At 39.5% G+C, this 15615-nt stretch overlaps 1 protein-coding gene across 1 annotated transcript in view; it reads left to right on the forward strand.

Annotated features, from left to right (window-relative positions):
* The window catches only part of DERA (deoxyribose-phosphate aldolase), a 98626-nt gene extending 84362 nt beyond the window's left edge, over positions 1 to 14264 (forward strand). Inside the window, exons 7-9 of the mRNA XM_079775957.1 lie at positions 8950 to 9062; positions 12983 to 13132; positions 13683 to 14264. Coding sequence (XP_079632083.1) covers positions 8950 to 9062; positions 12983 to 13132; positions 13683 to 13739 — 320 coding nt within the window. The 3' untranslated portion in view covers positions 13740 to 14264. The remainder of the gene's footprint in view (positions 1 to 8949; positions 9063 to 12982; positions 13133 to 13682) is intronic.
* The last annotated feature ends 1351 nt before the right edge of the window (positions 14265 to 15615 follow it).

Below are 15615 nucleotides of genomic sequence, written 5' to 3' on the forward strand. Positions count from 1 at the left end.
AAATCCACTGGAGAATAGAGCTAGATGGATTTTGAAGACTGTCTTGAGTTTGTGGTTAATCTATTAGAATTAAAATTTCATCTTCTATTTTTATCAACAGCTGATTAGAAGTCATTCTGTTTGACCAAATTGATTAGAAGACCATATACAAGGGCAGCTGTTGTTTAATGAAAGTTTTTAATGAAACTGTACCGTGGAGACTTGTAATTATGGGCCTTAGAAAAGCTTTGAGTTGCTTTAGACCACGAAAAAAGTATTGTGCAAGAGATTTCAAATTAGGAAAAGAAAAAAATACGTTTTGATATAATACTATAAATTTATTATTAATTTTAATTTCAACTAATTACAGTTGAATACTAGTCTATTTAATGTGTTACTTTTGACTTCCAGGCCTTTCATCTTCCAAGTTAGTCATTTCATTGAAATTGTGGGCACTGATGAGAGAACATTTATATGGATAGCTATTCTAATTGTGAGATATTTTCTCTTAAGGTCTTTTTCCCCAAGCTGAGCAGAAGTGAGCTTGGTTAAGGTTGGATTTACATAAGCTCTGAGGAGAGTCAATGGTGTTCTGTGGTGTTAGATATTCTAAATCTAGCATTTATTTCTCTAAGGTAATTTTGTTTTAGCAGAGGGGCTAAGGAAGCAATATTAAAATGAGAAGTAAAACAAAAGTGTGTGCCACTTAGTCCCATGGGAAAGTCCATTGTTTTTGACAGTAGTATAATACTAATGTACTTTCTATAGTATTTTGTGTAGTGAAAGCTAAGTCTTATTCCTTGGTTTACAGAAATAGCCAGTGGTGCCTGCATACCTGTGTTAATCTCTTGTGTGATCTCTGACTCTCCATTGTCTTTCCTCCCCGCATCTAATAAGATACCAAATTTAGCATCTTAAACACTGATTTCAGGGGACAGACCTCATGTTTCCCAAGGGATTTTTATAGTCACACTAGAAGCCCAGTGCATGAAATTTGAGTACAGGTAGGGTCCCTAGTGGCTGCTGGCTGCCAGCCGGGGCCTCCCTTCCCCCGGCCGCCTGCTGCCACTGGCCAGGGTGGGCCAGCCAGGGCGAGGGGCCACGGGCAGTTGGCCAACCTGCCCTGCCCCCTGGTCAAACTCCTGGTCAAGGGGACAATTTTTATATTAGGTTTTTATTATATAGGATGTTCCAAAACACACATTGACACACTCACACCAAATATCACCATCCCCCAACCCTCATGCTCCCTGCCCCTCACAGAGATTCCTTTGATGGATCCACTTGTTATTCTTTAGATGTGTCTTATATTTTCTATGTTTGTTGTGTTTCTTCTAATGGTGTCATTCTTCTATTCCCTTCTTCTTTATTCTCCTTCAGGGTTTGTACCAAATTCTACCAGTCCCATATCATTCTAGGTAAAGTGAATCTCTCTGAATCTTTCCAATTCTACTTGACTGTAATAGTTTCTTGGCATATGTCTAAAATACCTTAAATACCATATATAATTTGTATCTCCATCCATATCTAACTTCTAAATAATAAAGGCTGCTCTTAATATTTAAGGACTTCTAGTTTTAGCTTCAACATGTAAAGAATTTGGAAGTTGCTATTCCTGTTCTTTAGAACATGAAAAAGCCTAATAAATGGAAAATCAATGACTTTTCTAAGAACCGTCAAAGAACTTAGGTAGTAGGGCAAACTGCCACCTTGAAGTCTGGAAAGACAGGGAAATCCTAAGAGTCACCATCGAGATCTGCTTACCTGCTAGAACCATACACTGGTAGGAACACTTAAATGGTAAATTTGACAAATTGTTGGAAGCTGAGTGTAACCCCAATACTTTTGTGGGTTCTAGTCTTCCTACCTCACCAAAGTGGGGAGAAGAGCTAGGACACATTTGTGAAGGTTATAGCCCAGCAACACAGGCCCACTAGAAGACTGATATTTAATTATAAGATTATAAAATACTAGAGGCCCGGTGCTGCACTAATTCGTGCATGGGTGGGGTGCCTCGGTGTGGCCTGCGGGGATGAGGCCTCAGCTCATGCCCCCAGCCTTGCAGCTCTACATCCCCACCTGGCACCCTGCCTTGGCGTGGTGCCGCCCCCTCACCTGCTCCACCATCCTGCCTGTGGGGCGATCGATTGGGGCTGGGCCCTCTGCCCAGGTCCCTCAGTGCCTGGGAGCCAGGTGGCGGCCCCGCCCTCTGCCGCTGCTGTTGGTCGCCATGTGCGGGGTGATTGGCGGTGCAATCAGGCCCCCCCGCTTGCACCTGCTTTGGCCTGGCACCGCCCACTCACCTGCTCCACCATCCCATCACAGTCCTGCTCTCGTTGGGGCCAATCGGGGCCGGCAGTGCTTCCACTGCCGCCTGCTGCCAGAGCCGCGTTACTGATGCCCGCCATGTTTCGCGCTGCCCCCTGGTGGTCAGTGCATGTAATAGCAAGCAGTTGAACTCCCGGTTGAACTCCCAAAGGGACAATTTGCTTATTAGGCTTTTATATATTGGATTTTCTCTCCCCCATACATTACTATCACAGTAATGGGGTTCCAATAATCCTGTGGATTACAGTGACAGAGCTAAATGAAAAAACATAGACTATCTGAGGAGGAGTGCTTAGGAAGCCCTAAGTAAGCAGGGAAGAAGAAAACAAAGATACTATAGGATTTAAATACTCTGGTACCTATGGCTACAGCAAACATTAAGCACAGCCCAACTCCCAGCCAGATTAACATAAAATCTTACACCAAAGGCCTGTTTATATAATAGTTGTATCCTATTACCCAATATGTCATGTCAAGCTTTCATCTAAAATTATAAGAGATGCTAAAAGGCAAGAAAAAGTACAGTCTGGCTCTAGCTGGTTTGGCTCAGTGGATAGAGCATTGGCCCTCAGTCAAAGGCACGTACTTCTGTTGCAGGTTTGATCCCCAGTCCTAGTCAGAGCATGTGCCAGAGGCAACCTAATGATGTGTCTCTCTCACAACAATGTTTCTCTCTCTGTCTCTCCCTCTCCCTTCTACTTTCTCTGAAAATCAATGGAAAAATATCCTTAGGTGAGGATTAACAACAACAAAACACACACACTACAAAAACCCCCACAATCTTTAGAGACAAAGCAAGCATTACAATCAGATTCAAATGTAAAAGAGAAGTTGGAATTATCAGAAAGAAATTTAAAATAGCTATGATTAGTATGTTATGTTAGTGAAAAAAATAGCATGAGAAAATGAAAGGCAATGTAAGCAGAGTGATGGAAACTCTTAAGAAATAATCGAAAGGAAATGCTGGAAATCAAAAACACGAACAAAAATGAAGAATTCCTTATGGGCTCATCACTGGGCAGGACTGAGCCCATTAGTAGACGGGCTCACCAGTAGACTGTGGAAAGAACCATGTGACCATGAAGATAGGTCAAGGGAAGCCCCATAAAGTGAAATATAAAGAGAGAAAGAAAAAAAAAAGGCTGAAAAATACAGAACAGAGTTTCTAAAAGTTTTGGGACAATTTCAAAAGGTGTGACATATGTGTAATTGGAATACAAGAAGAAAATTAAGAAATGGAGCAGACAACATATTTGAAGTAGTAATGGTCAAGAATTTTCCAAAATTAATGACAGATGCCAAACCACAGATCCAGGAAGTTGAGAACACCTAGCAGGATAAATATTTTAAAAAATTACAATGAAATATATCATATTCAAATGGACAAAAACCAAGGGCAAATAAAAGATCTTGAATTAAAAAACAGAAAGAAAATACTTTACCTATAGATAAAAATGGAAATAATTACAGTGGCCTTCTTATTAGAAACCATGTCAGCAAGAAGTGAGTAGAGTGAAATACTTAAAGTATTGAGAGAGGAAAACTCTCACCAACCTAGAAATCTATGTCCAGTGAGATTATCCTTTAAAAGTGAAGGAGCTCCGACATACAAAAACTGAGGGAATTTGTTGCCGGCAGATCTGCCCTATGAGAAATGTTAGGAGTAGGACAATGATGTAAATCAGAAACTCCAATCTATATTAAAACATGAAGAATGTCAGAGAAAGAATAAATGAAGAGTAAAAATAATTTTTCTCTTTCAATTGATCTAAAAGATTAAAACTTTAAAGTATTAACAGTAACAATGTATTGGGTAAGTATACTAAGTAGATGAGTGAAATGAATGACAGCAATATTCTAAGGGACAGAAGGGAGGAATTAGGAATATTTTGTTAAAAGGTACCTGAAATACCTGTGTGGTGGTACAGTGTTATTTGAAGGTAGACTTAGATTATTAAAAATGTATATTGGAAACTCTAAGACAACCAATAAAAAAATGTACAAAAGAAATTTAACTGATATGCTGCGAGGACATAAAATGGGATTATATAAAATGTTCAACTATAGCTAGAGCAGTCAGAAAAAGAGTTGTAAAATTTAATAAAGATAAAAACACAATAAATTGAAAATTGATAAACAATGTAGATATTAATTCAACTAAATCAACAATAGCTTTAAATGATAATGGTCTAAATCTAGCAATGAAAAGAAGATTGTCGAAAAAGCAGACTCTACAATGCAAAAACATTGCCTAGAGAGAAATTTATAACATTAGGTATATATATTAAAAAAAAAGAATGGTCTAAAATCAATAATCTCAGCCTTCTATCTTTGGAAAATAGAGAAAGAACAACAATGCAAGCCTAAGGCAAGCAGAACAAAAGAAATAAAAATCAGAGCAGAAATCAATGAAATTGAAAACAAAACAACAGAGAAAATTAAAAAACCCTAAAAGCTGTTTTTTTAAAAAAAAAATCAATAAAATTGATAAACTTCTAGACAGACTACTGAAGAATAAAAGATAAAAGACATAATTAATATTATAAATGAAAGGAGGATCATTACTCTTCCTACGAACACTAAAACAATAATAAAGGAATACTGTGTGCCCACAATTAAATAACTTAGATTAAATAGATAAAAGACATAAACAACCAAAACTCACACAAAGAGAAAAGGTCTGAATAAATCTATAACTATTAAAGAAATTATTTTAATTTTAATCTATTTTATAAAATATTTAAACTATAGAATGTTTTAAAATTATTTAATAACTTTATAAATTGTTAAAAAATAGGATGGTCTAAAATCAATATTTAAATAAAAATAATATAACCTTACAAAAATAATATAACCTTACAAATAAAGATAATAATAACCTTACAAAAATGAAATTCAGCTCTAGATGATTTCACTGGTGAATTCTACCAAGCATTTAAGGAAGAAATACCAATTCTCTACAGTCTCTTCCAGAAAATAATAGAGAGACTGTGAGACCATCATTACCCTAATATCAAATCCAGATAAAGGCATTACAAGAAAGGAAAACTATAGATCAACTAGAGGCCCGGTGCATGAAATTCGTGCATGGGGGGTGTGTGTCCCTCAGCCCAGCCTGCACCCTCTCCAATCTGGGACCCCTCGAGGGATGTCCGACTGCCCGTTTAGGCCCAAATGGGCAGTCGGACATCCCTCTCACAACCCAGGACTGCTGGCTCCCAACTGCTCGCCTGCCTGCCTTCCTGATTGCCCCTAACCGCTTCTGCCTGCCAACCTGATCACCCCCTAACCACTCCCCTGCCAGCTTGATTGATGCCTAACTGCTCCCCTGCCAGCCTGATTGCCCCTAACTGCCCTCCCCTGCAGGTCTGGTCACCCCCAACTGCCCTCCCCTGCTGGCCGGATCCCTCCCAACTGCCCTCCCCTGCTGGCCATCTTGTGGTGGCTATCTTGTGTCCATATGGGGGCAGCCATCTTGTGTGTTGGAGTGATGGTCAATTTGCATATTACTCTTTTATTAGATAGGATATCACTCATGAACATAGATGCAAACATCTTCAACAACATATTAGTAAAATGCGGCCAACAATGTATAAAAGTAATTATACACCACAACCAAATGGGATTTACTTTATAGAGATTCAAGGCTGGCTTGATATAATGTAATCCACTGTATCAATAATGTAAGAAAGAAAAGTCATGTGATCATATAGTTGATACAGATTAGGCATTTGATAAATTTCAACACCGATTCATAATAAAAATTCTCAGCAAACTTGGAATAGAGGGGAACATCCTCAGCTTGATAATGAACATACTTCATCTAACATACTTATGATGAGAAACTAGATACTTTCCCTCTAAGTTCCCCTGAAGAACAAGGAAGGCTGTTCTCTCACACAACTCCTGTTCAGCATTGTCCTGGAAGTCCTACCAGATGCAATAAGACAAGAAAATGGGATAAAAGGTATAAGATTGGGAAGTGTGGTAAGCTGATAATGGCTCCCAAACATATGTCCACATCCTAATCCCCAGAACCTGTGAATATTAGCTTATTTTTGGGAAAAAAGGATTTTGCTGATGTGGTTAAATTAAGGACACTGAGATGAAGTGATTGTTCTGGATTATCTGGGTGGTCCCTAAATGCCATCATAAATGTTCTGGTAAGAGGGAGGCAGAGGAAGCGTAAGCTCACACAGGGGAGAGAAGGCAATGTGAAGAGGAAGGCAGATGTTGGTTTCCTTCTTGTGAGGCTCTTTTCACTCATCAGAGATGCTTTTATGAGGACTCTATTTAAATATAGCATCTCTCCCCAAATCCATCGCTCTCTCCTGTTACATTGCTTATTTGTTTCACGGCACTAACTTTTGTTATATATTTAAGCTTATTGTCTTCCTCTTCCAGAAATTATCACAAGGGCAGGAACTTTGTTTAGTGGTTTATTCCAAGCATCTAGAAGAGTCTAGACTCTAGAGCATAGTAAGCACTTAGTCAATATTTGTTGAATGAATGCATGCATGGCAATTATGTCTCCATTTTCCCCACATGGGCCTGCCTCCAGACCCAAAGAAAAGACGGCTTCCAGTGACCTGTTCCAATATGTCGGAATTCCTATGGGATTTCTAGACTGCAACCCTACCTAGGTCTTCGCTCCGTTCGCATGTGTATAACGCTTAACAGTTTTCAGAGTGCTTTCACATAGACTGTCTCTTTTGATTCCTCAAATAGCACTATGAAGCCAGTAAGAATTTTCAGATCTATTTTACAAACAAGAGAGATTAGGCCCCAGCTGATGTGGCTCAGGGTTGAGCATCGACTCATGAACCTGGAGGTCACAGTTAGATTCCTGGTCAGGGCACATGCCCAGGTTGCAGGCTCGATCCCTGGTGGGGGGGCGTGCAGGAGGCAGCAGATCAATGTTTCTCTCACATCTTTGATGTTTCTATTTCTCTCTCCCTCTCCCTTCCTCTATGAAATCAATAAAAATATATTTTAAAAATGAGTGAGATTAGGAGATGGAATTTGAAGGTAAATTTCAGAGCTAGAGCTGGAAACCAGATCTGCTGACTTCTAGCTCATCACGTGATTACGCAGGACTAGGTTTCACCTCCACTTGCATGTAGAATGTATGTGGCTTCGAGGGTAAGGGTGTGGATTTTTTTTTTATACTTTTCACAGTGCTTTACACACAGTGCACATGCTAAAGACATATCATTTTGAACCTTTCCATACACACAATAGTTGTGGATGTATCTTTTCCAATGGAAACTAGAGAGGAAAGTTTTGGCCACTTTTTCCCTCCACTTCCATCGACCATTTTTTTGATAGACCATGAGAGATTCTCAGAGATTTGCCTTACCTATGGATCCATGGATTCAATGGGCTAGGGCTGTAAATTTGCACAGGAATCACGTAGGGACCTCGCTGATATTCAGATTTAGATTCAGTTGGTCTAGTGTAGGGCCTGAGAAGTCTGCACTTTTGACAGGTGCCCTGAGGGTACCCATGCTGCTGGTCTGTTATCCACACTTTGAGTATTTCAGGAATAGGTAACCACATGGAAGACAGGATCTCTGTTTGGCTATATGTCTGTGTGAACTAAGTAAGTTTCTTGGAGACACTATAGCATATTGGGTAAGCTATATTGCTTTGGTTAAAATTCTACCTCCTCTGCTTACTATGTAACCTCAAGCAAGTTACTTAACATTATGTGCTTCAATTTCCTCTTTAAAAATGGTGATCATTTGCCCTGGCCAGAGTGGCTCAGTTGGTTGAGCATTGTCCCATGCACCGAAAGGCTGCTGGTACGATCCCCAGTCGGGGAGTGTATGGGAGGCAACTGAGGCAACCGATCAATGTTTCTCTCTCTCTCTCTCTCTCTCAAAAAAAGTGGATCATTTTAGTACCTAACTTTTACAGCTGTCATGAGGATTAACTGAGTTAATACTTTCAGAGCACCTAGAATAGTGCATGGTGCATCGCCCTTGGTGAATCTTAACTGTTATTATCGTTTCTTTGTTTCTTTATGTTATTCTGTTAAACTGCACCAATAGGTAGAAGATATATTTCAGAGACAAGAAGTCATTTAAAATATTTGCAAGTTATGAACTAACATAGGATTTTCATAAAAACCCTAATCTGGTTGGAAGACAGTGCATTTATTAACAAACAACACAGTGGAAATCAGCTATTGGTGATTCATCTTGTGTTGTCACAGCTGTTCTGTGTGCTTTCTATCAAGCATACGGAAATGAGGGGAAAATGAGTTGGCAATCCATTTTTGTAGTAAAGTGTTATATGATGCTAAGTACAGGGAATAAAATTGTTTTATTCATCTCAGTTATGCATTAAATAAACCAACTTGATTTTAATTGGTGATATGGAAATATAGAGGCAAGGGCCCCGGGGGTTCGCAAGAATTCATTTGGTGCTTAATGTAATTCATTTTATAGTAAGGAGAAAAAAGAGCATGGAAATAATTATTTTAAAGAGATACATATTTTTTAGTTTTTCAACTAATTCTTGAAAAAAGTTGTGTTCTTCGGGAAAAGAAATTTACACAACTCCTTTCTTCCACTGACTCAAAAGTGTAAAAAAATAAGTGTTTAAATTGACACGCAGTGTTTCTGCCTTGTGTTTTAGGTTCAGATTTTATTAAGACTTCTACTGGAAAAGAAACAGTAAATGCCACCTTCCCGGTAGCTATAGTAATGCTACGGGCCATTAGAGATTTCTTCTGGAAAACTGGAAACAAGGTATGCTATTGCCAGCACATCTTCCTTCAGAGCAAAGCTAATGCTATTTATAATACGTGTTACAGCCACGATAACTGTCTTCGCATGCAGAAGGTGTGAATGAGTTACCCTTATTAAGATAAATGTTTAATTTACTTTTCATTACAAAAGAACACATGCCCGGAGAAACATGTGCAGGGAACAGAAAGTGAGTGTGAGTGTGGGAGTAAGTATGTGTGATCAAGATGTAAACTTACTTTATGTCCTTTTCTTAACCGAAGACAATTTTATCACTGACAAGAAATTCCTAAATGGGTTCTTTAACGAACTAATTCTGCTGCAACACAGAGGCTTTCTGGTAAGGTGTTGGCCAGAGAAAACAGGTTAATGCAGAAATTAAACTTCCTTGAGGAATGGAAAGAATTGCAGAGTAACATTTATTGAATGATAAGCTGTGGTGGTGATATGAAAAGTATGCAATATAATGGGAAATAATCTTTTCCTGTCATTATTGAAGGACACACATAAATTGGTTTTTCTGTTGGGAAACCCCCGGTCCAGAAAAACTTATTACTTTTAATAATATGAGGTGAAGAGAAAATTCTTGAGGAGATGAACTTATTAAACAAAATAATGAAATGCTGTGAAACAGCAGGGAAAAGGTAGCTAGACGTTATATAGCTCTTGAATTAAATATCCATTTTTGCGTTTTATGGCAGTTAGATGTGCTCTTTGGAAGGCTGTTAAGCTGAGGAGGGTATATGCTAGCTTTTGTCAGCTTTTCGAAAAATAATACATATTTTTTGAAACATGAAGTTAAAAGAAAAAATGCGTATGAGGTGTTTTTTAAAATGAGTTTGCATTTTTCTTTTCACTTCAAGTTGCTTGTTTAGTTGCAAATTATCTCAAAGGAATTTTTTTTACATCCTTGGAAAGAACGATAATTTTTTTTTTTAATGAGACTTTCCCTTCCTCAGAAGACATCCTGTAAAACCAATCTCGTGATTTCTGCCGAATAGAAACCCCTAAAAAGATCTTTAATCCTTTGCCAACTGGATGTGATGACTTTATATGTGGCTGTAGCTTCCGTTTATTTTGGAATCGGAGACCTTTTTGAGAATGTACTGGGTTTGAGAAGCAATTACTCCTTCCAGAATTTTCTCCTTCAGAATAACTTCATATCTTGCCCGGCTGGTGTGGCTCAGTGGTTGATTGCCAACCTATGAACCAGAAGGTCCTAGTTCAGTTCCCGGTCAAGGCACATGCCCGGGTTGTGGGCTCAGTACCCAGTGTGGGGTGTGCAGGAGGCAGCTAATCAATGATTCTCTCTCATCATTGATGTTTCTATCTTTTTCTCCTCCCTTCCTCTCTGAAATCAATTAATATATCTGTAATAGTCTATAATAATAAAAGCATAATATGCTAATTAGACCGGACGGACGACCTTCCAGATGAAGCCGGGGCTGCGAGGGCCGAGCCCCTTGCACAAATTTCGTGCATCGGGCCTCTAGTATATACACGTGTATAAAAGAATAACTTTGTATCTTAAAAAAGTACAAAATAGGTTAAGTAACAACTGTGACCTACATATGAAAGTTGACCCAACTTGAATAACCTCTACTTGGTTGTCTTTCTGTAGTGATCCAAATTTAAAAATTTAAAGCTCTAAAAATGAGATAACTCTTATCTTTATGCTCCCTCCCCCATTTGAGTGAGTGGGCCCACCACTTACTAGATCAGCACTTCTTTTTCTCAGCCCAATAACAGCCACATAGATGGGAAGCTTTTTCTACTTGTAGAGGCCTGGGCACGCATCCCTGCAGTGCTGCATCAGGGGGAGTCCTCAGGCATGTCCACGTTTCATAAGCTCCATGGGACTAAAACTCTCCATTGGGAACCCAGTCCTGTTTTAGACTCAACAAACATTCATTGAGTCCTTACTATGTACCATGTTAACCTATGTTTTATGTTAGGGACACAAAAATGAGCAAGTCTCTTCCCAGGAGATCCCTTAGACAACAAGCAAAGAATGTCAATAGAATTTTTAAATGCTCTATGTTCTAGACCAGAGTAGAGAGCCAGAGATGTTTTGCTGTCTTTCAGCACTCTCTTTTTGAATTGTGTTGACCCTTTCCTCAGCTAGAAAGCCAAGTTCATCCTAGTGTCATTACGATAGGGACAGGGATAAGGTAAACTGTATTCGTTTTCATCACAGTTGGTTTCACACAGGGAGGTGCTCGTATGTGTGCCTTGCAAATCAGGTGCATCCTTTCGGGTTGTTGACAGGTTGCCTGGGCAGCCCTTAGACTGTAAAGTTTCTACATCATTGATTTAAGGGGAGTTTTGAAATGGGATCAGCCGCCTTCCAGACCATGCTTAGTGCCACTCCTGAGAAGCAGAGGTTTAATATTTCATAACTGATTTCATTGCAGATTTATGTTTCCCATATTCTCTGCCTTATAAAAGGTGCAGACTTATTCTAGAACCTGTCTTCAGAAGCATTGCCAAACAGACTTGCTGACACAACTGAATCATGTAGGAAAATCTATAGGCAGCACTGGATAGCAGTGCTCCTCTGATTAACATGTATGCTAATATCAGCTAATAGATTTTTTTGCCTCTTTTTAATAAATAACCCCATCCCACTTGCCTGCCCCACTTCCCCCAACTCCCTCCACTCTTATAGAGTCACTTGGGTTCCAGAGCAATAGGCAGATGTGGTTAGAATCTCTACACAGCTGCTGCTTAGCTGTGCGACGTGTGTGATTGAGGCAGGGAAACCAGTTGGGAGACCTTTACTGATATTCCTTGTGAGAAGTGATGAGGGTCAAAACGAAAGCAGTGAAAGTGAGAGTAGATAGGAAAGTGTGCACAGGGGGCATAGAGAAGTGAAAGAGGGTAGGATTGGCGGGACCTGGCGGTTGATCGATTGGGTGTGGTGTGGTGAGGAAAACGGTGGAGTCCTGGTGAACTACGAGGTTTCTAGCTTGGGTTCGTTTATTATTGCTTCCCTTCTCTAGTATTCTGTTAGCTGTCACCGCTGCTGGTGTGCCTAGGAAACCACAACTCCGAGTTGTCAAGTGCATGAGAGTTAGGACTCGGGCCAGGGGGTGTTTTCTTGATTGCTCCCGTCTAGAGAGTCTCTACTCTACTGGATAGTCTAGTTCTTGAGACAGGTGAATCCAGATAAGCAGGTTTTACTGTGTGTAGAGCACATTTGTCCTTTTCCAATGGGCTCAGGGACATCATTTGTAAACATCAGTTATTGGCTAAATGGTGCTGTTTTATGGGCACCTTCAAAGACTACTGAAGTGCGAAGAGCCCCTACACTGTCTTTTTCTGCTGTGCTTCTTGAATGAGTCTGGCTGCTTTATATAACTGTCTACTTACAACTCAGGGGAGGCGTCCCTGCAGTTTAAGCTGATTAAAACAACTGTCAGCGCTCCTTGCTGATTGCTGCCAGTGTGGTGAGTGTGGGCTCTCTGGTTTGCTCTTGTCTTAGAGACACGTGTGTCTTTTGCACCTCAAGATGAAGGGCTGAAAGGCGTCTATCCAGGCTTACTAGCAGAAATGTAGAATGAGTGGGCTTTTGTGATATGTTTCCCTATTTATTGACACTTTCTTGCTTATCCCAGGTTCACAGCTATAGTATAGGTGGTTGAGGTTTATGACTTTCCAATAAGTGCAATGTTAATGAGGGTTATTAACTCTCATTAGTGCCTCCTCAGAAGCACATTCTTCTCATTAGTCTTGGAAATAGTCTTGGAAAAGTCATTTTGTAGTGTGACTGGGCATGAGTCAGTCATCTAAGCTCTTTTGTTGGGTTAGCTGGAATAGACTAAAAAAAGAGAGAGAGAGAATTGAGACCTGTATTAATGCAGTAGCATTTTTAAAAGTAACCCAGTGACAATAAACCTTGTCTTTCCCACCTTCCCTTGTAGGTAGGCTTTAAGCCGGCAGGAGGCATCCGCACTGCAAAGGATTCCCTTGCCTGGCTCTCCCTCATAAAGGAGGAGCTAGGAGATGAGTGGCTGAAGCCAGAGCTCTTTCGGATCGGTGCCAGCGCTCTGCTTTCCGACATTGAGAGGCAGGTGAGTAGTAACCCATTGTCCTTAGAACAAACTGATAAGTGTTTTTGAGAGAGAAATGAAAAGTCACCTATAGGACTGTGAGAACTAGAGATGAAAACTCATTTGACTTGCCCGGCCGGCATGGCTCAGTGATTGAACATTGACCTATGATCCAGGAGGCACGGTTCGATTCCTGGTCAGGGCACATGCTCGGGTTGCGGGCTCGATCCCCAGTGTGGGGTGTGCAGGAGGCAGCCGATCAATGATTCTCTCTCATCATTGATGTTTCTCTCTCTCTTTCCCTCTCACTTCCTCTCTGAAATCAATATAAATATATTTCAAAACAAAACAAAACTCATCTGACGTATGTCATCATACCCAAACTCTGCCTTCTTCCAAGCAAAACTTCCCCTGAAGTAGGTTGGATGGAGGTTTTGCTGAAGTGCAGAATAATGAGGCTTTATAATGAAGTGTTAATTAAAATAATTAATTATTGTATAATAGTATGATTATTAATTAATACGTGTAATGATATAATAATTATTAATTTAAAAAACTGCTTCCCTCATAGATTTATCATCACGTGACTGGAAGATATGCAGCTTATCATGATCTTCCAATGTGTTAAACCTGCAACGGATTCCAGCAAAGTTTTTCACAACGTTTAAAAATCATTTCTCTACCTAATTAGGAAAATTACTTAATTTAAAAATGAGGGACTAGGTAACTGGCTTTTTCCCCTTAAAATTTCCGTTGAATTTAATTCAAAGAATGAAAGAAAAATGCCTGCCAGTCCACACATGGAACTCATTTCAGGCACATCTGAAATGCTCTTCAGTGACTAGATCTGCACTGTTAATTGTGTGAAGGTTTTTTCTTTAAAACTCTGAGTATCATGTTAACGACAGCTTTGACAACATTAAATTCTAAGGAAAAAAATGTTAAAGTGCCCAAGAAACGTGCAGAAGAAACTGACCTGCTGCTCCCCTCCAACGACCCAGGAGGCACTGGCTCGGCACTAACTTCCTACCATGAAAATCCATCTTTAATTTTTGCAACATATATGCTCTTTTATTAATTGTTTTGTTAATGAAATGCCTGTCATTGCAATGTGAAACTACGGATGTCATTGAATTTTTTAAATAATAATAAAAAAATCCCTGTAGTTGTTTATTTTTTTTTAACTTTAAGTTGTCACCATACACATTGCAAAAATGAATTCGTGAAACATATAAAGAAGTTTTATCAATGACGTTCTGAATCCTGAATCTAGAGTCCAGGGGTACTTATCTCAGGTGAAGCACCGCAGTCCATTATTAATGAGTACAACTTATGTCTATATACTGAAACTTAAGATTTACTAGTACAGTGAGTAGGGGTAAAACAGCAGACACTAACATAACACTCAGTGCTAAATTCTTTACATATTTCAATTTACTTAATCCGTAATTTAATCTCTCTAACAGTTATGTAACTACATTAAGGTTTTGAATCTTTACAAGAATGTATACTGGTATTATCATCCTTTTATTCATATTCGGGGCTGAGGCACTGAGAGTTTAAGTAACTTGCCAAAAGTCACAGAGCTTAAAAATGAGCAGTGAAGAATCGAGCCGACAGTCTGGCTCCCGAGCCTGTGCAGTCACTCCCGTGTGGAACTGTCCCTCAGCACACCCAGGCACTCAAGCAGCTCACTGTCAGCTGTGCGGGATGATAGTCTCTGTTTTAGTCAGCTGGTTCCTTTGCCCACCTCTCTCCCAACTTTACACCTCCACCTGTTTTGCTTGCTAGCACCTTTACCACATTATACAACCTGTTTTTTTCTCCTTTTTCAAATATTTAAAATAATTTATTTTGATACAATTAATTGATATTAATTTTCAATCTAAAACTGCACCAGGAAACTGATGATGTTTCCAAGTGGACATTTACTTAGTTCACACTATGAATCAGGTACTCAGACACAGTATTGAGACACTTCAGGGCATTGCTCATTTTTAAAAAATTTTTATTTTTCCCATCACCATTTATCCACTCTTGCCCCTATTTTTTTTTTTTTAATGATGATCTTTGTGGAGTCTTCTCCTTCCTGAGCAAATCTCTAGCTACTCATGAATGAGAAACCCTGGACTGGGAGTCAGTTGCAGTTGTGACTCTCATCTGCCGGATGCTGGCCCAGCCCCTTCCTCTGTCTAGCCTTGTGACCTTGGCCCAGTAGGTTAACATTTCTGGACCTCAGTTTCTTTATCTGTAAAATAAAAGTATAGAGGCAGGTGATATCAAGGTGCTTTCAGCCCTAACATTACAATACCCTAAGGATAAACTGTAACAAATCCAAGAAGATGCTTTATGGCTATAAAGAGAAAAAGTTTATTGAAGCAATCTAAGTTAGAATTTGCCTCTCAGGAGTCAATTAGGCAAGTCCCTCAAAGCACCTCTCTAACTGTAAATGAAACGACTAAAATAAGTACAGAGAAGTAATCCTCCTTTCCCCCAACACCTTA

The sequence above is a fragment of the Cnephaeus nilssonii genome, assembly GCF_951640355.1.
Source record: "Cnephaeus nilssonii genome assembly, chromosome: 6".
NCBI lineage: Eukaryota > Metazoa > Chordata > Mammalia > Chiroptera > Vespertilionidae > Cnephaeus > Cnephaeus nilssonii.